This window comes from Nycticebus coucang, chromosome 2, assembly GCF_027406575.1.
Source record: "Nycticebus coucang isolate mNycCou1 chromosome 2, mNycCou1.pri, whole genome shotgun sequence".
NCBI lineage: Eukaryota > Metazoa > Chordata > Mammalia > Primates > Lorisidae > Nycticebus > Nycticebus coucang.
The window spans coordinates 44,822,788-44,843,766 of record NC_069781.1 but is presented as its reverse complement, the minus strand read 5'-3'; the positions used below and the strand labels follow the sequence as shown (position 1 = coordinate 44,843,766).

At 43.6% G+C, this 20,979-nt stretch overlaps 2 protein-coding genes and 1 pseudogene across 4 annotated transcripts; 2 read left to right on the top strand and 1 right to left on the bottom strand.

Annotated features, from left to right (window-relative positions):
* The first annotated feature begins 579 nt into the window (after nt 1–579).
* Nucleotides 580–1,456, top strand: LOC128570949 (histone H1.0-like). The gene is made up of 2 exons (XM_053570597.1): nt 580–675; nt 1,160–1,456. The coding sequence occupies exons 1-2, from the start codon at nt 580–582 to the stop codon at nt 1,454–1,456; spliced, it is 393 nt and encodes a 130-aa protein (XP_053426572.1).
* Nucleotides 1,457–5,643: 4,187 nt separating this feature from the next.
* NUDT2 (nudix hydrolase 2) lies at nt 5,644–19,450 on the top strand. 2 transcript variants are annotated; one of them, XM_053570346.1, is made up of 3 exons: nt 5,644–5,743; nt 16,163–16,303; nt 18,865–19,450. In XM_053570346.1, the coding sequence occupies exons 2-3, from the start codon at nt 16,177–16,179 to the stop codon at nt 19,179–19,181; spliced, it is 444 nt and encodes a 147-aa protein (XP_053426321.1). In that variant the 5' UTR covers nt 5,644–5,743; nt 16,163–16,176; the 3' UTR covers nt 19,182–19,450. The 2 variants fall into 2 exon arrangements, with proteins under 2 accessions (XP_053426321.1, XP_053426312.1); XM_053570337.1 differs by lacking the exon at nt 5,644–5,743 and adding an exon at nt 6,277–6,404.
* Nucleotides 6,688–7,023, bottom strand: LOC128570826 (40S ribosomal protein S27-like; annotated as a pseudogene). The gene has a single exon (XR_008375645.1). The product of XR_008375645.1 is annotated as a 40S ribosomal protein S27-like (transcript).
* Nucleotides 19,451–20,979: the final 1,529 nt, after the last annotated feature.

Sequence of the window (20,979 nt, the reverse complement as noted above, 5' to 3'; positions counted from 1 at the left end):
TACTAAAAATAGAAAAAACTAGCTGGGCATCAAGGCAGGCACCTCTAGTCCCAATTGTTCAGGAGGCTGAGGCTAGAGAATCACTTGAGCCCAAGAGTTTGAGGTTGCTATAAGCTATGATGCCATGGCACTCTACCCAGGGCAACAGAGTGAGACTCTGTCTTAAAAAGAAGAAAAAAAAGTTCATAGGTGTAGGGGGAAAAGTGGGAGGAGGGAGATTATTTGGGAAGCTACTACACTGAATTGACAAAAAATGATAGTGACTTGGAAAAGATGGTTCCTTTCATAAGATTAATAGAAATAATACAAATAAAGTACTAAATTCAGTGTCTGACACATATGAATGTTATTATTACTAATTTATACCTAAGACAGTCTTCCTTTTTTTTTTTTGAGATAGTCTCACTCTTGTTGCCCAAGCTAGACTACAGTAGCATCATGATAGCTCACACAGCTCCTGGACTTAGGCAATCCTCCTGTCTCAGTCTCCTGAGTAGCAGGGGCTACATCTACTTCTGCAGCCAAGCCTAGCAGTCAAAGGCCTCCAAGAAGTCCACAGACCACCCTAAGTATTCAGACATGATCATGGCTGCCATCCAGGCTGAGAAGAACAGCACTGGCTCCTTACCCCAGTCTATCCAGAAGTATATCAAGAGTCACTACAAGCACATGAAAGCTATAACCCAGTTATAACCTAAGAATAGGGAGAAAGGGGAAAGGGAGGAGAGGGAGGGGGGAGGAAGGGAGAAGGAGGGGGATTAATGGGATTACACCTGCGGTGCATCTTACAAGGGTATATGTGAATCCTAGTAAATGTGGAATGTAAAGGTCTTAGCAAAATAACTAAGAAAATGCTACAAAAGCTATGTTAACTAATGTGATGAAAATGTGTCAAACGATCTATGAACCAAGTGTATGGTGCCCCACAATCATACTAATGTACACAGCTATGGTTTAATAAAAATAAATTAAAAAAAAATTAAAGGATTGCAGCATTAGGAAGGTTGGGGACCACTGCCTTATAGCAATAAAAAAATGGACTAAGACAATATTTTATCTTTGTTTACTGTTATTTCCCTAGTTTGCAAAATAAATGTGAGTCACTTTTCAAAAAAAAAAGTCACTACAAGGTGGGTAAGAACGTCGACTTGCAGATAAGTTGTCCATCAAGCATCTGGTCACCCAGACGAAAGGAGTGGGTGCCTCAGGATCCTTCTGGCTGGCCAACAGTGATGAGCCCAAGAAGCCTGTGGCCTTCAAGAAGACCAAGAAGGAAGTGAAGAAGGTGGCCATGCCAAAGAAGGCTGCAGCCTCCAAGGCCCCAAGCAAGAAACCCAAAGCCACCCCAGTCAAGAAGGCCAAGAAGCAGCCGCCTGCCACACCCAAGAAAACCAAAAAACCCAAGACTGTCAAAGCCAAGCCAAAGTATCCAAGCCCAAGAAGGTCAAATCAGTGAAGCCCAAAGCGAAGTCCAGTGCCAAGAGGGCCAACAAGAAGTGACAATGAAGTCTTTTCTTGTGGACAGTCCTATTTTCTGTAAATACTTTTTTCTCCTCTTGATTCTCATCTGCAGTCTCCTTTCATTCTGACTTTATAAGAGACAGAATTTGGATTCCTCAAAAATTACTGAATAATTCATTTTTCCTTAACCTTAAGGACAGCAACAGCCTCTCATCTCTGTAATGATTAGAATGTACTTATACTTTGTTTTATTAATCTACTTATGGGGCTAGGGATTTTGGTGGGCTCGTGTGTTTTGTTTTGTCCAATTGTTTGTTTTTTACGAAGGTGCATGGAGGAGGAGAGAACAGGCAAGGCAGTTTGTTCTGGCTAGATGACAGTGAGACCAGGAATGGTGAAGTAGTAGGAGTATCTTTAAAGCCAGTGAGCTTTCTTTAAAAACCCCTTTGGGTTTCAGAACCTTTGTCAAGAGGAAGAGAGTTGGCAGCAGCTATCCTGAAAAGAGGGAGGTAGGGGGTTGGGGGGGAGGTCTCCTGGGCTGACTTCCATCTCCCAGTTGGTGAGCATTGGGGGTTTGCCTTCTCATTTCTGTTGGGTTTGCCCTTGTGGCCTGTTGTCCTGGGGAAGGGGTTGGGGCAGGGGAGGCAAGTGATAGCTGGCTGAGAGAAGCAGCTTCTCCCAATCATTAGGAACTGGCCATTGGAGCTCTTTGTGACTTCGGCAAAGTCTTGTTAACTGGGAATGGAAACTTTGGGGGAAGGGTGGGGAGTCAGTTAGCCAAGTGCTTCAGTGTGCCCTGTTGAAACTTGGGTTTTTCCACACAATTGATGGATTGTGTTCCAGGAAGACTTTTCCTTTAATTTTTTGCTTCTTCCTTACGAGGGGTGACTTTGCTTGGTCTGGTGAGGCTCCCATCCCACCAGTAGCCACTTAAAAACCTCCTTGACCCCTTTTTACTTCTGAGTCTTTTATAAGTAGTTGTACCTGGGGAGAAGGAGTAGGAAGGGAGTGGACAGCAAGCTACTGCAGTTGATTTTAAATTTGCAAAGTAGTTTTACCGAGCTAGGTCTCTGTGTGTATATACACACACATACATATACGTGCATATGTAGGGCTAGTACTTAACATTTCATGCCTGGGAGCTGTGAGAAAAAACCTGTACAGTTGGCTCTTAATTTTAATAATAGGAAGATCATGTCCCATTTCCCACCCCCTTTTAAAAAAAGTGTTATTTGTGCCAGGAAAAATTTGCTGTCTTTGTAATTTTAAAACTTTAAAAATAAAATTGGAAAAGGAAAAAGCCAAAAAAAAAAAATCTGTATGGTCTTTGGGAGGCTGAGAGCATGACATCTACCTAATACCAACTACCTGACTAAATTGATAGTAGAACCACAGGAATTCTAATCTAATTCAATGCTTTGACTTTCCAGATGGAAAAAGTGAGGTCTACAGTGGCTAAATGACTTGCAAAGCCATCAGCAGTGAATGAGTTGAGAGAGAGCACTAAAGTCAAACCCTAAATCCCCAGCCCACATGTCACAGATCTGCAGTTTAACTACAAGGTAGTGTTTCAAATTTTTATTAAAAAACAAAAAAAAAGAGTAATGAGAATGTAGTTGCTGGCTCCGTGTCTGTAGCTCAGTGGTTAGGGCACTGGCCACATGCACCAAGGCTAGTGGGTTCGAACCTGGCCCATGCCTGCCAGACGACAATGACAAAAACAACAACAAAATAAATAGCTAGGCGTAGTGGTGGGTACCTGTAGTCCCAGCTACTTGGGAGACTGAGGCAAGAGAATCACTTAAGCCCAGAGTTGAGGTTGCTGTGAGCCAGAGCTCTCTACCAAGTGTGACATAGTGAGAGTCTGTCTCCAAAAAAAAAAAAGAACATAGCTGCTGTATCTGACTTTTTCTTTTCTTTTTTTTTTTTTTTTTGAGACAGGATTTCTCTCTGTTACCTAGGCTAGAGTGCAGAGGCAGTTTCATAGCTTACTGTAATCTCAAACTCCTGGATTCAAGCAATCCTTCTCCCTTAGCTTCCCAAGTAGCTAGGACTGTAGCAGGTACCATCACACCTGACTAATTTTTGTATTTTGTGTAGAGACAGGGTCTTGCTCAGGTTGATCTCAAACTCCTTGCCTCAAGTGATCCTACCACCTTGGCCTCTCAAAGTGCTAGGATCAAAGGCATGAGCCACCTACCCAGCCTGTACCTGACTTTTTCCACTTATTTTATTAAAATCCCCATTGAGGCAACACCTGTAGCTCAGTGGGTAGGGCACCAGCCACATACACCTAGGCTTGTGGGTTTGAACCCAGCCAGGTAGCTAAAGGACAACTGCAACAACAACAACAAAATAGCCAGGTGTTATGGCAGGCGCCTGTAGCCCCAGCTACTTGGGAGGCTGAGGCAAGAGAATCGCTTATGGGCGGCGCCTGTGGCTCAGTTGGTAAGGCGCCGGCCCCATATACCGAGGGTGGTGGGTTCAAACCAGGCCCCGGCCAAACTGCAACCAAAAAATAGCTGGGCGTTGTGGCGGGCGCCTGTAGTCCCAGCTGCTCCGGAGGCTGAAGCAAGAGAATTGCTTAAGCCCAGGAGTTGGAGGTTGCTGTGAGCTGTGTGAGGCCACAGCACTCTACAGAGGGCCATAAAGTGAGACTCTGTCTCTACAAAAAAAAAAAAAAAAAGGAGAATCGCTTAAGCCCTAGAGTTTGAGGTTGCTGTGAGCTGTGATGCCAAGGCACTCTACCGAGGGCGACATAGTGAGACTCTCTCTCAAAAAAATGAATAAAGTCACCATTGAGCTATGAATTTGACATAAGGCAGAATCATCAGCGAGACTGTAAATATACAGTCCACAAGTTAACAACGAAACAACAGCTTTGAAAATGTAATTCTATCATGGACATCTGATGGGAGGTTATCTGAGTAGCTGTAACATGCATTGAAGTAGAGAGACTACAATGCCTCCCTACCTACAGATGAGTACAAATACACAGGAGAAAATGCTTTAAAACATTTTCCAAAGCACACTTAAAATGTGATAATAGTTGTAGGTTACTAAGAGACTAAAAGGAGATAAGCTCTTGTGGCATATGGCAACACGTGGTTTAAAGAAAGAATAATCAGAATCTAAAAAAAGTATTGGGAGACCAAGGCCATAAAACACAACGCAGAGTTGTAGCAACTAACCCCCCAAAAGCTTAACCTTTCACAAAGAATAGAAAGGCCATGGACTTTCAAGTCCTTTGACATACGAGATGAGGGTGTCCCTCCATCCTCAATACAAAAATCATCTCTGAATGGGAGAGATAACTGGGCAGGGGGCATAAAGGAGAACCCGATCTATTTGTGGTGAATTAAATTCAACTCGATAAATATTTCCTGAAAAATATTTACTTACTTACTATGTGTAAGACATTGTGAAAGATGTTTGTCTTACCTCAAGGACTTCAGAATTATATGGGATAAGGGAGGAGAATGGGATTCCCAAAAGTACACGAATAACACAAGACCGAACAGAAGCGCGCTCTAAGAGAGGATCCAGTCACGGTTATGGGCTCCAAGGCAAGACTACTTTTGGACTTTGACAAAACTTCATGAGATAACCGCTGAAGAAAGGCAAAGATATGCGAGTGAAAGGTGGGGGGTGGGGGGGAGTAGGTGAACGTTCGAAAGAATTGGGAGAGACCAACTGCCGGTTTCCTAGCAGTCGCGCGCACCCTCTCACAAGGGCAGACGCCATAGCTACCGACCAGGCCTGCCCTGCCTCTGTTGCCCCCGCTCGGTCTCACCTCAGGGGCTTCCAAACTCCTCCTGGGTCAGCCTTGTCTAAGGAGAAGACGTCGCCGTCTTCAGAGAGCCCCAAAGCGAGCAACCTGAGCGTTCTGTCAACCCGCGAGCCAGAAGCTACGTCGAGACCACATCTCCATGACAACGCCGCCAAGCACCAGTTCGAACACCCGCGCTGTCGTTCGCGGGTCGGTCGTCCTGCACCATCCACCAATGGGCATACAGGGAACTGGTTGACGTACACTCAGAAAACCAATCAGAGGTCGGAAGAATCAGTGGGCGTTACTTTCAATTTTTTATCCTTCAACCAATAGTGCCACTATAATTAAGATCTCGCGATGTTCTCAGCGAGAGCAAGGCACCTTTGATGCGAGTCGAAAATCCTACCGCCCAATTCTGTTGGTTGCCCACAGCCCAACCGAGCTCTTCTGATTGGCTAGATTACTGCCAGTCTCGGTTCAAGGCCCGCCTCTTGCCTTCCTCCGCTGTGGGTGAGTAACTTAAGAGGTCACTTGTAGTTCTCAGTGGTAAAAGTAAGGTTTGGAGTCCGGGGGTCTATCCCTGACTAGCTGCAGAGTCAAATCTTGTACCTTCCAAATGGTAATGAAGTGTGGGCAGGCCAGGCCTCTCTCGCTCGTAGGACCTCAGTTTTCCTGTCAGCACCAAAAGAAGGGAGGGTTCAGTGACCCTGTGAGCTTGTGGGCGAGGTCTGGGTTTAGGACCCTGCGGCCCGGGCGCCAGGTTTTCCTCTTCCTGGGCCTCACTTTCAAATTTCACTTTGTTGTCCATTATTCCTCACCTGCTTACCAATAAGCTACCATTATGTTTTCTAATTGCTTCACTATTGAATGGGTAATGTTGCAGCAGAAGTAGAGTGTCACGCGGGAGTTCCACTGAACAACAAAGGTGTGACAGCTTAAACTGAATGCCATCAAATTGTCAAAAGTAAAACGCTAATAATAGAGTCGAGGTTAAGAGCAATGATGTCGGGAGTCAGGTCCACCTGACGCAGAAAACCAATTGAGTCACTGCCTAGACGTATCTGAACCATAGTTTCCTTTTTCCTCTTCTGAAAAATGGCAGTAGTGCCTCAGCTGGTTTTTGTGAAGATTAAGTGAAATAATGAAGGTCAAGCACTTGGCACAATGCCTGGTGAGTAGTAACTTATCAAAAAATGGTAGCTATTATCCTCATAATAAACAAGCAGGCCAGACACAGTGGCTCATGGTCCTAGCGCTTTGGGAGAGAGGAGGGAGGATTGCTTAAGGCCAGGAGTTCCAGACCAGCCTGGGCAATACAGCCAGACCTTATCACTACCAAAACAAAATTAAAAATTGGCCAGGATACTGGTGTGTGCTGGTAATTCCAGCTCCCTAGGAGGCTGAGGCAGGAAGATTGGGAGTGCCCAGGAGTTTGAGTTTTTTTTTTTTTTTAATATCCAAAATGCATTTATCGGGATGGTTTCCCATTCATTCAAGCAGGGTACTTTCAGTGCTGCTTCCTTCTGAAGGAACATCCTTCTGTAAGCCTTGCTTTTCCTCCTGTAGGCTGGCAGAGGACAGTAGAGCAACCAACACACAAAACTACTGTTTGTGCATGGCTGAACACCATGGTGATTTTGTAGCAACCTGGGCAGTCACGTCCATGAAGTAGGAGTTGGGGCTCTGCACCAGGCGCTTCTTGTGTTTCCTCTTTTCCTCTTCTGGAGAGGGATGGAGGAGATCCTTTGCAAGAGGCATATTGGTGCATGGAGGCTGTCACCGCCGGAACCTAGGAGTTTGAGGTTACAGTGAGCTATGATTATGCCACTGCACTGAAGCCTAGGTGATAGTGAGACTCTGTCCTGAAAAATAAAAAAGGAAGCAAATACAAAAGTCAGTAGGTTAGTGTACTTACTGTAATTGAGTGCCAAACTTAGCTCAAAAATTGGCAGTTAAGGGAAAAAGGTAATTCTTGAGACAAATCTGTTCTTCAGAAGAGAATTTTTTTTCTAGTTTCTATGTTAAAGGTGATTTATCTTGTGGGGACTTATGCATAAGGACTATACATGATGTGGTGAATAGTATTCATCAGCTGTTTGACAGACAATATGAAAAGCCATTTCTTTAAAGTAAAGAAGCTTTTAGATGACCTTTTATGATACAGGGATAAAAGTGACTCACAGATGTTCAGAACCTCTCATATGTAGACCCTCTAGCTACATCATTTATTTAAACTACAATCATGAAAAGTAGGTGTTAACTTCATTTTACAAATGAGGAAGTTAAGTATTTTGCTCTAAGCAACAACTATTAAATTCAGTAGCTAGGTCTTTCTGACTGCAAAGCCAGCCATGCTTTTCTGTTTTGTTGTACTGTTTCTGACTGAAAGAGGATGGAAATAGAACCTCCATAGTTGACCACCTCCCTACATTGACCACCTCCTTCCATTGACCTAATTTTCTTTCTTTCTTTCTTTTTGAGACAGTCTCACTATGTTGCCCTTGGTAGAGTGCTGTGGCATCACAGCTCACAGCAACCTCAAACTCGTGGGCTTAAGCGATTCTCTTGCCTGAGCCTCCAAGTAGCCGAGACTACAGGCGCCTGCCACAATGCCCGGCTATTTTTTTCTTGCAGTTGTTTTAGCCGGCCCAGGCCGGGTTCGAACCCGCCACCCTCAGTGTATGTGGCTGGTGCCATACCACTGTGCTACGGGCGCTGAGCCACATTGACCTAATTTTCATAGACCAGACATGCACATGTACATATCAGTACAGTAAACCTAGTTCCTTATGTTGACTACCTTCATATGTTGACCAGTTTGTTATAGTTGGGTGGTCAATTTAGTAGACTCTCTAAGTAGAACCTCTGTTCTACTAAGAGTACTAGATGCTACAAAGGTTGGAAAGGCAGACTTACCCAAATTGGAGGAAAGTGGGCTACAGAGATACGTTGGTGGGAGTAAAATCTTTCTCTAATAGAAAATTTCCACCTTGGGAAATAAAGATAAGGGAGGAGATGATCACTGAACTTTAGACTCATCTCTTCATTTACCTTGTGGGTAGTCTGTAACACTTCAAATTTAACTTGTTCCAAACAGAAATGATTAGCTTACGTTCTACCCCCTCCTCACCTAGTACCCAAACCAAATACCTCGCCTTTAGACCAGCGGTTCTCAACCTGTGGGTCACAACCCACAGGAACTGTATTAAAGGGCTGCGCATTAGGAAGGTTAAGAACCATTGCTTTAGACTGAAACACCTCTCTCTCCCTTAGACAATGAAACATCAGTATTATCAATCTTATTTTGAGCTACCTGTCAAATTCATCCTCTCCTTTCTTGCAGCTGTTGCCTTAATCTAACTATCATTTGACAACTAGACTGTTGTAATAGGCTTGTGACTGGTTGGTCTCTTTGCCTCCAATCTTTCCTTCTAATTCATTGACCTAGTATGCTGCCAGAACGTCTTTGCAAAGTGTCAGTCTGAAGGAGGTATTAAGCCTTGCCTGAAACCCATCAAAGGCCTCATTGCTTACAGAATATAAAGCTGTTTGCTGTGTGAGCATCTTTGCCCACCCTTTTCCCTTTGCCTAGATTGCCTCTTGCCTCTACCTTTATTCTACCTGATAAACTAGACATCCTTCAAAATCCTTGTGGGGTATCCTTTTAACCTAAAGATCCTTCTGTGCTACCTTTTTATCTTACATATACCCTTGTGATGCACAAAATATACTGTAACTTGTCTGTTTGAACGTCTGCCACTAGGCTGTGATCTCTAGAAAGTGGTGGCTTTGTAATACACAGCTTTGTATCTACTTTTCAGTCCTTTCACACTGCCTGTTGCATAGGACACACATAACAAAGATTAGATTGGTAAACAGATCCCTTCAGCCTATGATATTAGAATTCCCCAAGTTTGCTTTCTAGAATTGTACAGCAGATGGCACTAATAGGCCACTTTACACAACCCCCTTCCCTAAAATGGTTTTTGTACCAACTTTGTCTGACTTTGACCTCATCCTAAAAGCCAATATTCATGTCATTACAGGTGAAATCTCCTGTTTCTTACCTCAGCCAAATAGCAGAATGACTTAGCTAAGCTTGGTCTCTGCAAGAAGAATGGAGTGGCAAACTTAGCATAGCTAAATGACTTAGTGGCTTGGTCTCTACAAGAAGAATGGAGTGGCAAATGTCCAGGGAAAGTGCAGTTAAAGGAATATTCTCTTTGTCTCGGATTTATTCATGGCAATTAGAGTATTTTTTTTACTTTTTTATTTCTTTTTTCTTTTCCTTTTTTTGTTGTTATGAGAGAGCTTTACTTGTTGATGGGTGCTACATTTCTGTCTACTCCAAAAGGAAAGAAAGAAACTGGTAAATTAGAGAAAAGATGATTATGATTCTGGAGGTGAGGGGAAGCTGAGCAGTCATGTAGAGTTGCTGGTGGGCAAAGAGTTGGCCTTCCTCCTCACAGTGGAGTGGACAAGTTTTCTGGACACTAGAGCCCTAATTTAGGTTCTTGTGTGCTTCGTCAAGGCTAGCAGGAAGAATGTACCCAGTACTTGTTGCATGGGAATTTCTAGGCCACTGGGTGTGACTTTGAACATGTGGTTTTCTGCTTCCCAGAAAAGAGCAGAAAGCCTTATCAGATAGTCACTCTTAGGAGTCTAACTATACTTTACCCCTCCAGTGTCTTCTTTGGACACCAGGATTAAAACCTGTTCAGTGGAAAGGATTTGAGCTAAAAATCTTAACTGCCATATAAATATGTTGGAGACCAGCACCAAACCATACCATGAGTTCCTTCCCAGTGGCTGGTAGAGACAGAAGGATGAGGGGAAAATGAATAGGCAAGACACGAAGAGAAAGTTTTTTAAAGAGCTGGGTCGGGGGACTGTCTATCTTTAAATGCGAGGACCAAGGATAAGTCCTGTGCTCTGGGCTAGCCCCTTTTTTATTACATACATTAAACGTGGAGGGGGAAGGCTACTGTACCCTATATCATGGTTCTTGCTGGGCTTGCTTTTGCTAACCAAACTATTTCTTTAACTAACGACCTTAATTGCATTGATTTACTTCCTTTATCACTCTACGTAAATATACATTAAAGACTGGAAATTTTGAAACTGGAAGTGATTTTATGAATCACTTGTGTATCATTTCTCAGGGCCTTTTGTGCCTAAAGCCCTGTTCTTTCATGTTGAAAGGAAGAAAAATATATGGATTTTGGTGTTAGACTTACCAGTACTTGGATTCAAGTCATACCATTTACAGGCCAGCTATGCCCTTTTTAATACCTCAGTTACCTCATAAATGAGATAATAATGCTTTTCCTTAAGGTTTGTCTTGAGCATTAGAAGTGATAGTTGTCAAAAACTTTTCACAGTGTAGCTGGCACAGTCTCATCACTTAATTGATAATGTGGTTATCCTGAAACACTGTTTTGGCTGAAGGGATTTTAGGATATGGGGTTTTAGGGTTAGAGGGAGAATTTGGGGAGCTCTTTCTATATCTTTTTTTTTTTTTTCGTAGAGACAGAGTCTCACTTTACTGCCCTTGGTACCGTGGCATTACACGGCTACAGCAACCTCCAGCTCTTGGGCTTACATGATTCTCTTGCCTCAGCCTCCCGAGCAGCTGGGACTACAGGCGCCCGCCACAACGCCTGGCTATTTTTTTGTTGCAGTTTGGCCGGGGCTGGGTTTGAACCTGCCACCCTCGGTATATGGGGCTGGCGCCCTACTCACTGAGCCACAGGAGCCACCCAGCTCTTTCTATATCTAAAGGAATATTTGTGAGGGCTTTTTATAACACTCTGATTAATTTGATGAAAACATTGGAACATATCAGCATAGCCATTTAATTGTACATTCTTTTTTGGCACCTAGATCCTAAGTCTCCTAAGCTGTGAGAGAATTGTATACAGAGTGAAAGCCAAGAGTACTTTTCCTTCGCTTCTGGAACCTTCTGATGACATTGAGGGGGTTTTTTGTTCAGTTTTTTTCTAACCACCTCAGGCACTCTGCCACTTTTCTGAAGTGTGAATTGCCTGCTGTCAGCCTGGAGTTCTCACCTCCGCAATCCTGGTTGCAGGCATATTTGCATATTGGATGCTGTGTTCTTTAACCCCCTGAGGTTTGAATCCACTTGCAGTCTGTGTGTGAAAGCTGGCTACTTTCAAACCCCTGGACAATTTCAGCTCCAGAAAAACAGAAAATCCCCAACAATAGCTCCATTCACTTTTATGTAAATGGAACTCTTCGGGAAAACACTGGGCAATTTCCCAGGGCCCCAGAACATACTCAAACATTTGTTTGAGTGGGAGGTGGGGAAAGAGTTCCTTTGAGTCCATGAACATCTGTTGAGAGCTGCTGTGCTGGGTCCAAAGGAAACAGAGCTTATAGTCTGGCTCTTCTCAGCCAGGGGTACTGACAGAGATATACTTGGTAGGTATATGTGTGGTGGCTTTCTCTTGTATCAATTTAACTAAACTGATACAAGAATGACCACAAGAAAATTTTGTGTGAGATTTTGAAAGCTGAAGTGATGTAGCAGCTAGTACATTGTGAAGGACAGAGTAAGGTACTAGGCATGGTAGCAATACGTACACTTTGACGCTGCACGTAGGCCTGCAGCTCTCCCAGCTCCTGCTGAATCTCCTCCTTCAGCTCTTCTGAGTCCTATGCCAGGTGTGCATTCAGCTCTGTGACAAAGCACTCCAATTTCTCCGACAGATCACGTGAGTCACGGAGCTTAGACGTGGTGAAAAGATGTGTCAGATTTCAGTTTGTTCTCATGAGTTTCACTTGTCTCTGTAGGTCCCAATTTTTTTCTCACAGTTTTCTTCCCAACTGTTGGCCTCACTGACCTACAGAGACTTCAGGCCTAACTCCAAATGCAGTGGCAACAGAGCTGCATGGATTTCTCCACAAATTTCCATAGTTGCAGAAGGTTAAATCCTTATGATAAATCCTTAGTTTTCATAGCTTTTGCATAGCATAGCTCATAGCTTTTGCTTCTTTAATCAACCTTGTTAGAAGTTTGTTTGGTGGTGTGATTAGAAGCCAGAAGGCTTCACAGAGGAGGTAAAATGTCTGCTGTTTTTGAAAGTTTGAAGAGAAGGTTGGATGTATGGAGTGGGTGGGAGGAATTCTGGAGAACAGCTGGCTCAAGTCAATCAATTGAAAGGGCAGTGAGGACTTCTACTTTTCTAGAAGAACTGTCCTCTCTAATAAGAGTACAGAACATAGGTGGAGAGTGGGCATCTGATCCTAGCTCTTCTGGTCTCATTGAGATGAACCATTAGCTGATATGGTTCTTAGGTGTGGTCACCCCTATACATGAGCATCTATTAAAATACATTCTTGCTAGGATGCGCCCTTGTCACTACTCTTAAGATTTCCTCCCCTCTGCCACCACTACATAGGAAAGTAGTGGTCCACTTTCCTCTCCCCAGTGGATCAACATGGCCATACCAGTCCTGTCTTTCTTGCCTTCCCATGCAGGCATCTTTGCTTCGCCATGCTGTTTTGGTGGTGGCAGTGATATGGAGGAACACTTTGGGGTTTCCTGTCCTAAGCAGGGTATTGTGCTCTCTAGTCCTGGATCCCTAAGCATCTAGGGGTTCTAACATTCATTCAATGGTACCTGAAGCAGGAACAAGGTACTCTACATCTGTAACTTTCCATACTTTTTAAGCATCTTTATAGTGAGGGCATGGGATCAGTTACCTGTTTCTACCTGAACCATGAACCAGTAATTTGAAATTTTTGTTCATTGTTTCTATAGTAACAAGATGCTGCTTTCTTCTGGCTTCCGGATTGGGAAAGATTCTAGACATAAATAGGGAGTTCAGGAAAATAGAACACAATGTTTAATAAAGCCTGCTACCACTTCATATATGAATTTTTAAAACTAAAAAAATTGCATTATGCTCACTATTCTGACTATACTTTTTTCACTTAATATCTCTGAAAATCTTTTCTTATAAGCAGTACATTTGTTTCTCCCTTGTTTTTTAATGGCTTCATAATATTCCATCATCATTCCTATTCTGATGGAATGATGTTTCTGACTTTTTTCTCTTAGATATTGTAAACAAGGTTGTAGTGAACATACTTATGTGTACATATTAAACATTTATTTCTGTGAGAGTGCCTACAAATGCAATTACTGGATCTAAGGGAATATACATTTTATATTTTGATAATTATTACCAAACTGCCCTCCTAAGGGGATTTACTAACTTACTCTTCCACCAACAGTATGTTAAAATACAGACTATTTCAAAACACCCTTTGAGATTACTTCCAATCCTTAAAAACTTTTGTTACAGGTTTAGTAGGGTATAGAAAGATCCTGTTGTTGGATTTTTTTCTTTTTTTTTTTTAATGAGAAACCACTGTTCCCTAGAGTAACATAATCATCTGTTGGCAGTCTAAAAATTGCCCTGGAACAGGTTTCTGCTTAAACCTGATTTTTATGCCTTTGACAGGCACAAGCTCATCTTTATTGAATACTAACAAAGGGGCTGTGGGAGATAGCAAGTCCTAATCCAAGAGCCCTCTCTGCATGAGCTCTTTTTCTGAGCTCCAGCTCTTTCTGTGGCCTTGCCGAAATGCTCAGGCCTTATTCTGCCTGGGCCACTTTCCTAGGCCTTCACTGCATTAGAGACACCTGGCTTTCTTTCAGCTCTTCCGCCCCTACCTTAGGACCTTTGCCCATGCTGTTTCTACCTGGAGTGTGCTCTGTCTTCTCCTTCCCTTTACTGAGCTACCTTTGACTCATCTATTGCTTCTCTGCTCAAACATTCCTTCTTTCAGGAACCCTTCCTTGATCCCTCAGACAAGGTCAGGTTACCCATCACACATTTTTCCTTTGTAGCATATACCTTATAGGCAATTTGCTTTTTTTTGTTAAGACTGCATGAGTTAAAGTTTAGTTTACACATGTAAGCTTTCTTTCCAGTGGAAACACTATATGACATTTCATATTTGAACAGTGGCATAACACACACAACCCCTCACCCTATTTGGCACAGGTACACTCAATATTTTATATTAAGTATAATTTCTATTTTATTTTTTTCCAAAGGATAATTTTTCTTCAGTCCTCAAGGACTTAACTCCCTACATGGGTTTTGGTGGAGGTCGTGGCACCCACAGGTCTAAATTGGAGTAGGGGTGTTTGGTCTTTGTGGGTGAATATTAAAAAAGGCAGCAATTATTTTTTGATATATTTAACTATTTGATTAAAGTCTGCCTCTCCCATTAGAGGATTAGCTGCATGAAGGCAAAGACCTAGAGCACTGCTTAGTATGTAGTAGATGTTTAATATTTGTTGAATGAATGAATGAGACAGATTTTTCTTTTTTTTTTTTTTTTTTGGCCAGGGCTGGGTTCGAACCAGCCACCTCCGGCATATGGGACAAGCGTCCTACCCCTTTGAGCCACAGGCACCGCCCGAATTGTATTTTTTTTTTTTTTTTGAGACAGATTTTTCTTTATCAGGACATTATATAAAAGATCTCCAATTTTTTTCTTATCTTGATTATATATCCCCTTCAGATGAATTTTCTTTTCACTCGTGCAGATACTTTCACTTTTCTCCTTTCCTTGTCTTTTTTTTTTTTTTTTTTTGAGACAGAGTCTTACTATGTCACCCTCGGTAGAGCGCTGTGGCGTTACAGCTCACAGCAACCTCCAACTCTTGGGCTTGAGTGATTGTCTTGCCTCAGCCTCCCAAGTAGCTGGGACTACAGGTGCCCGCCACAATGCTCAGCTATTTTCTTGTTGCAATTGTCATTGTTGTTTAGCTGGCCCGGGCCAGGCTAGAACCTGCCAGTCTTGGTGCATGTGGCTGGCGCCGTAACCACTGTGCTATGGGCACCAAGCCCTTTCCTTGTCTTTTTGTCGTGGTTGACTTTTTGTTCTAAAATGGGAAAATCTTTATTGTATTGCTGATTATAAAATTAATACATGTTCTTTGTAAAATTTCATGCTATACAGAAATATATGGATCAGAAAATGAAAGTCTCCCCAAAATCTCATTTTTCAGAAACCACTATTTCTAGATATTTTCATACACATATAGAAATCTATTGAGTGCTAATTATGCCCCAGGCACTATTCTAAAGTGCTTTTGCAGAAATTAAATGATGTACTTCTCACAGCAACCCTTTGAGGTGGAGCTGTCATTATCCCATTTCAACAGATGAGTAACTGAGGAACAAGGTCAGATTACCCATCACACATTTTTTGGAGGTCACACAGCCAATAAGTGTCAGAGCCAGAACCTGAACCCAGGCTCCAGAATCATGCTTTTAATCCCTATGCTAGTTTGTCTCTGATGAGGTGCAAAAGAGACTTTCTACTATGTGTGCCCTTTTGTGCTTCGAATTTGGACCCTGTGAATGTATAACATATTCAAAAATATGGATAACATAAGGACTCAAAAACCAACAAAATTTTTTTTTTGTACACAAAGCTACCCTCCTTAGGTAACCCTTTTGAATCATCAGAATGTAAGCTGAGGGAAATGGGATTGTAGGTTTGATGATAGTACTTTTACTACAGCTCTCCCACTCCCAGCACCTCTCTTGGTTCAATGTGTTTGCTTCTGAGGATCTCCAATCTCATACCAAACACACATCAGCCCTATGTTTTACAGGGAGACCTGGAGGAGTTGTGGTAGAGGCTACACTGACTAAGGGTAGTTGCCAGGGTCCTACAATTACACACAAATGTCAGTCTCTGATTCTTGGAGTCCCTCTATTGGTCCTTGGGATGCTGCCTTTTTCTGTGGGTTATTAGATCACTGTTAGTTAATCTGTGCTACTCTCTAGCACCAAAGTGGTACCTTACAGTATGTATAACTATTCTGTATAACTTCCTATTCTGTATAACTTCCCAATGTCCTACATCTTCTTTGTTAAGTCCTTAGATAGACCATGGCACTAAGAGCATGTGGCTTGATCATCTTCCGAAGACGCCGCATTCCCAAAGTGGACAACAATGCAATTGAGTTTCTACTGCTGCAGGCATCAGATGGCATTCATCACTGGACTCCTCCCAAAGGTGTGAGGCCAGAGTGGCTGGCTCTTGGGAAACTGCCAAGTGTTGCTCAGAAATCCACCCTGCCAGGCCTTTCACAAGGCTAGTTTCTCAAATGACTGTGCAATAGGAGGGGGTGGGGTGGGTAGGTGTCCTTGATCCTTCCTACATACAAGATCTCCAGACCAGGCCATAGCAGAGCTGGAAATAGAATTCTGTGACTAAATTCCAGAGCAGCTATAGCACCTGGTGTTTTTGTATCATTCACCAGCTCTCCAGCCTCTGTGGTAAATGGCTAGATAGGAGAAAAACCACTGGGCTGGGAATTGGGGCCTTTGGTGTTGAGTCATGTCTGAGCTGTGTGCCCATTTTTCTGGGCTTTGAGTTTTCCATCTATCAAACAAGAGCAAGAAAATCCTATTTTCTTCTAGCCCTGTCTCTGATTTAATTTGATTAAGTTCCTTTGACTCTTAGTTCAGTGTCCCCATCACTAGGTTTTTCTTTTTTAACTAAACACAGAGAGTGTGCTTCTGGAGTATTTCTGAACATGGTTGTGTTTTGAGTTGGAGCATGGAAGAAGGTGGGTTCACTGATCATAGATTCTTCTCCAACCTTGGTAGGAGTGGAGGAGTGATGAGATGGGAGGACCCTTCTCAGACGAGGGGGCTGTGACGATAACAGAGATGTGAGACTTGCAGCTTGACCAGCTACTTCTGCCCTAGGTCCATCACTTAGCACCTAGGGTGGAGCTGGCCAAGTCTCTTCAGGTCACAGTAGTGAAGACTAGTGACCTGAGGCCTGAGACAGGGCTAAGATCTGTTTGTAAGGTGGCTGGTTTTTATCCACTGGCATTTCTGATCCTATCTCTAAGAGGAAGAAAGCTTCAGTCAGATGGTCCTGAAAGAGAAGCCAGGCTGTGTAGGGAGAAAAGGGAAAAAAGAGCTGTCCTTGGCTGAGGCCATTGGGACAGTCCCAGTGAGCAGGGACAGATTGTTTCTCTGGAACCTGCTGGGATGAGGAGCCCAGAGTGAACAGCCCCCAGACAGACAGGAACAGGGACTTTAAAAGAGAGTAGGGCAGGGAGAGGTGGACAAGGATCCAGGGTAGAAGGAAAACAAGGACATAGGAACAAGAAATAAAATTTTCACATTGAATTATACTGGGGAGAAACAGGGTGAAAAAAAGAGATGGAAGTGTCACAAATACTATGAATAGGAATATTCACACTTGTCTCCTGATCACTTAAGTCATACTTTATGGTTCTTCTCACTACAAGATGTCAAAGGACCTGTCCTAATCCCCTCCTGCTTGGACTTGGGGAGAAGTTACTTGGTTAACATTGATGGGCAGAATAATAGATGCCTCTGGAAGGGGTATGTTCAGAGACTCCCACATACCTCTAAGGGGAGGTAAGGCATCCTCAATCATTGCCACTTCTCACCACTAGCATCCTTCCTAGAGCCCTCCTACAATGCATTACCTGTCTTTGTGTACATCACTATAGGAAAAAAATTCCTCTCAAACCATGAACTAGAATGGGTTTTAAGTGCTGAGTTCCTGGTTGTTTTTTGTGTAGCAGTAATGACTTATGGCACTGTGGAATCCTGGGGCAAAGGAGGGCTAGGTTATAGCCACATCTCTAAACCAAGGAAGGAACAGCTTAAAAGTTCCTACTCCCCATAAGCTCCTGAACCAGGAGGCTGCCCTCAGCAGCTTGCTGGAACCATGTGTAGACAGAGGCTGCCAGACCCTCCCCAGTCTTTCTTTTTCCCTCTGGGGAAGCTGAAAAATTGTGGGAAGAGTCTAGAGGTAAAGCTGAGGGCTGCTCCAGTCTGCAGAGTTTCAGATTCTCCTATAACAGTTTCTTGGCAGCTGTCGTCTTGGGTTCAGGTCTTGCCAACATATTTTCTTAGAACTGGCTCTTAGCTTGTCCTTAGTTTAAGTTCCCATCAGGATTTACCCTGTGAAACTGAAATCTGGCCTTGCTCAGTTAGAAAGATGAAAACAATTTGGAAAAAGTCTTGATAGCTACTTGGAAACAGCTGCTGGGCAGCAGTGCAGGGTTTTGAGCCTCTCTTTTGGTTTTGGAACTTCAGGGTCCAACTGTAGACAGTGTTAAGTCCTCACTGGATTGTAGATGAAGTACTCCCTTTTTTAGCTAGCTCCCACCTGCTAAGAGGGGATTGCCCCTCTTTGGAAAAATCACTTTTAGGTCTCCAAGGAAAAAGTGGCCCCTGAGAACATGAGATAATGAAAGCTCCATAGAATAAGAAAGCAGAAGTCTGAGGGAGGCCATCTCTCTCACCATCAAAGAGTAGTATACTAAATCTGGCTTGCCAAATACATAATCTGTTTTACTCTCCACAGAGAAGTTGAGGTGGGAAGGAGGGATTGCTCAGACCACGAGAACCAGATACTACCTGCCCTGCATCCCTGCATCCCCTTCCTAGGCATGTTAGGATATTGCTAATCCCACACCTAGAAAGTTCACTGAAGATCCAATCTTTAAATCATCTGGCCTGGAAAACCCAGTTTTGGGAACTGTTAAAGATTTCCTCATTTTCTTCATCTTTTCTCTTAACCAGGCCATGTGGATCCAGGAGAGAATGACTTGGAAACAGCACTCAGGGAGACTCACGAGGAAGCGGGCATAGAGGCAAGCCAGCTGACCATCATTGAGGGGTTCAGAAGCGAGCTCAATTATGTGGCCAGGAAGAAGCCTAAAACAGTCATTTACTGGCTGGCTGAGGTGAAAGACTACAATGTGGAGATCTGCCTCTCCCACGAGCACCAGGCCTACCGCTGGCTGGGGCTGGATGAGGCCTGCCAGTTGGCTCAGTTCAAAGACATGAAGGCAGCACTCCAGGAAGGACACCAGTTTCTCTGCTCCATGGAAGCCTGAGTTGACTGCAATCAGTAGAGTCAGTTGCTTTGGTAGGATCTTTGAGGGCGTTCTGAGATGAATTCACCCTCAGGTCCAAGAAAGGTTGTTCTGGTCTTTGGCTAATTCACAGCCAAGAGCAGATAGGTTAGTGAAATCAGCTCATGACTCTTAGATGAGAGCAAGCAAAAATCTCAGCTGACTGGAAAGAAAGGCAGAGGAGGGGTAAAAATTTTAAAAGGCCAGGCCCAGTAAGTGTATCGTACTTTGTAAATAAATTTCAAGCAGCTTGTCTCTCCTTCTAACCTGTTGTGCTTATTTCTTGGACTGTTGCCCTTGGTGGGGAGAAGAAGCTAAAGTGAACCAGAGCTCTGACTTTAACCACAGGGAAACCTGTGTCAATATACTCACTATACCTCAGAGAAGCTAAGGGAGAGAGAGTCCAAATGGGAGAGACCCAGCACTGCCTGGGTGGGTCTCCTATCTCTGGAACTCCGAGCACTCTTATCCCCTCCTATCAGTGTCTTTGTGACCCATAGTCAGAATTTCCAAGAAAATGGAAATGGAATGCAGAAATTGGGTCTGTTGTACTTACTGGGTATTGCTCCCCAGCACCAGGCACATATGTTGTAGGTGTTCAGTAAATATTTTCTTTTTCTTTTTTTAATGTTTGAGATAGAGTCTCACTTTGTTGCCCTGGGTAGAGTGTCGTGGCATTATAGTTCAACAGCAACCTCAAACTCCTAGGCTTAAAGTGATCCTCTTGCCTCAGCCTTTGGAGTAGCTGGAACTAAAGGCACCCTCCACAATGCCTTTACCATCAAAGAGCAGTATACTAAATCTGGCTTGCCAGATACAAGGTCTGTTTCACTCTCTGCCGAGGTTTTCTTTCCATTTTTAGTAGAGACGGGTATTGCTCTTGCTCAGGCTGGTCTCAAACTCCTAAACTACCCACTTCAGCCTACCAGAATGCTGGATTACAGATGTGAGCTATAGCACCTGGCCTCAGTAAATATTTTCTCAAGTAATTAGAGACCCAAGGAACTTTGGGCTCCCCACATGACAACAGAAAGGAAGGACAGGTGATGCTGGATCACCAGGTCAGTGACACACATGCTCTGCCCTCTTAGTTCACACCTGGCACCCAGAATAATAAGCCTTACCACCCTAACTGAGGTCATTAGGAATGAGGCAATCCCACTCCCACAAGGCTCTGCTGGGCTACTCAGCAGCCACGTCACTAATCTGTGCATTTCTTGCCTACAGCTGCCTTCTCACCTTCAGCAAAATCTTATTAATGTTTCTCTCTTCCCACCTACTCCCTTTCTGCACAACTCCACTGTAAGACCCAGAGGTGTAGAAGTTGGGTCTTAGCCCTGTTTTCCCCTGCTACTAGGGCTCAAGGAATGCAGGGGCAAGTGTTAGATCCCACAGCCCTTCCAGGAGCTGTTAGCAGCTGGATTCATGTGGATTTTATTAGAGGGTTGTTGCCCAATGAAGTGTAGAAGATTGGAAGGAAAGGGGCATTGTCAAAGGTCAATCTGGATTACCAAGGTCAAGACAGCCACCCCCAAAAGAAGACGAGAGAAATTGCCCAGGTCTTAAGCAGGCTTCCAGATGTTTTTAGTCACTGGTTCTCTGTGCAGACAGGGCAAAAGTACGAGTGAACAGGATCTTGGAGCACAGCCAGCGACCTGAATGGTTTTGTTCCTCATCCCTCTGAGCAGTACTCTCTGAAGGAGGCCTGCTGCAGGAAGTTTTTGGAGCTTAATGTTCTCTTTCCAGGCCAGCAGGGACCACATCCCATTGATTTAATAAA

What these genes read in the sequence shown, in the direction of transcription:
- NUDT2 (XM_053570346.1), top strand. Translation starts at nt 16,177, where the DNA reads ATGGCACTAAGAGCATGTGGCTTGATCATCTTCCGAAGACGCCGCATT. An exon ending in TCACTGGACTCCTCCCAAAG is followed by an intron (nt 16,304 to 18,864) that starts GTGTGAGGCCAG and finishes TCTCTTAACCAG; the next exon opens with GCCATGTGGATCCAGGAGAG.
- LOC128570949 (XM_053570597.1), top strand. Translation starts at nt 580, where the DNA reads ATGATCATGGCTGCCATCCAGGCTGAGAAGAACAGCACTGGCTCCTTA. An exon ending in GTCACTACAAGCACATGAAA is followed by an intron (nt 676 to 1,159) that starts GCTATAACCCAG and finishes CTTGCAGATAAG; the next exon opens with TTGTCCATCAAGCATCTGGT.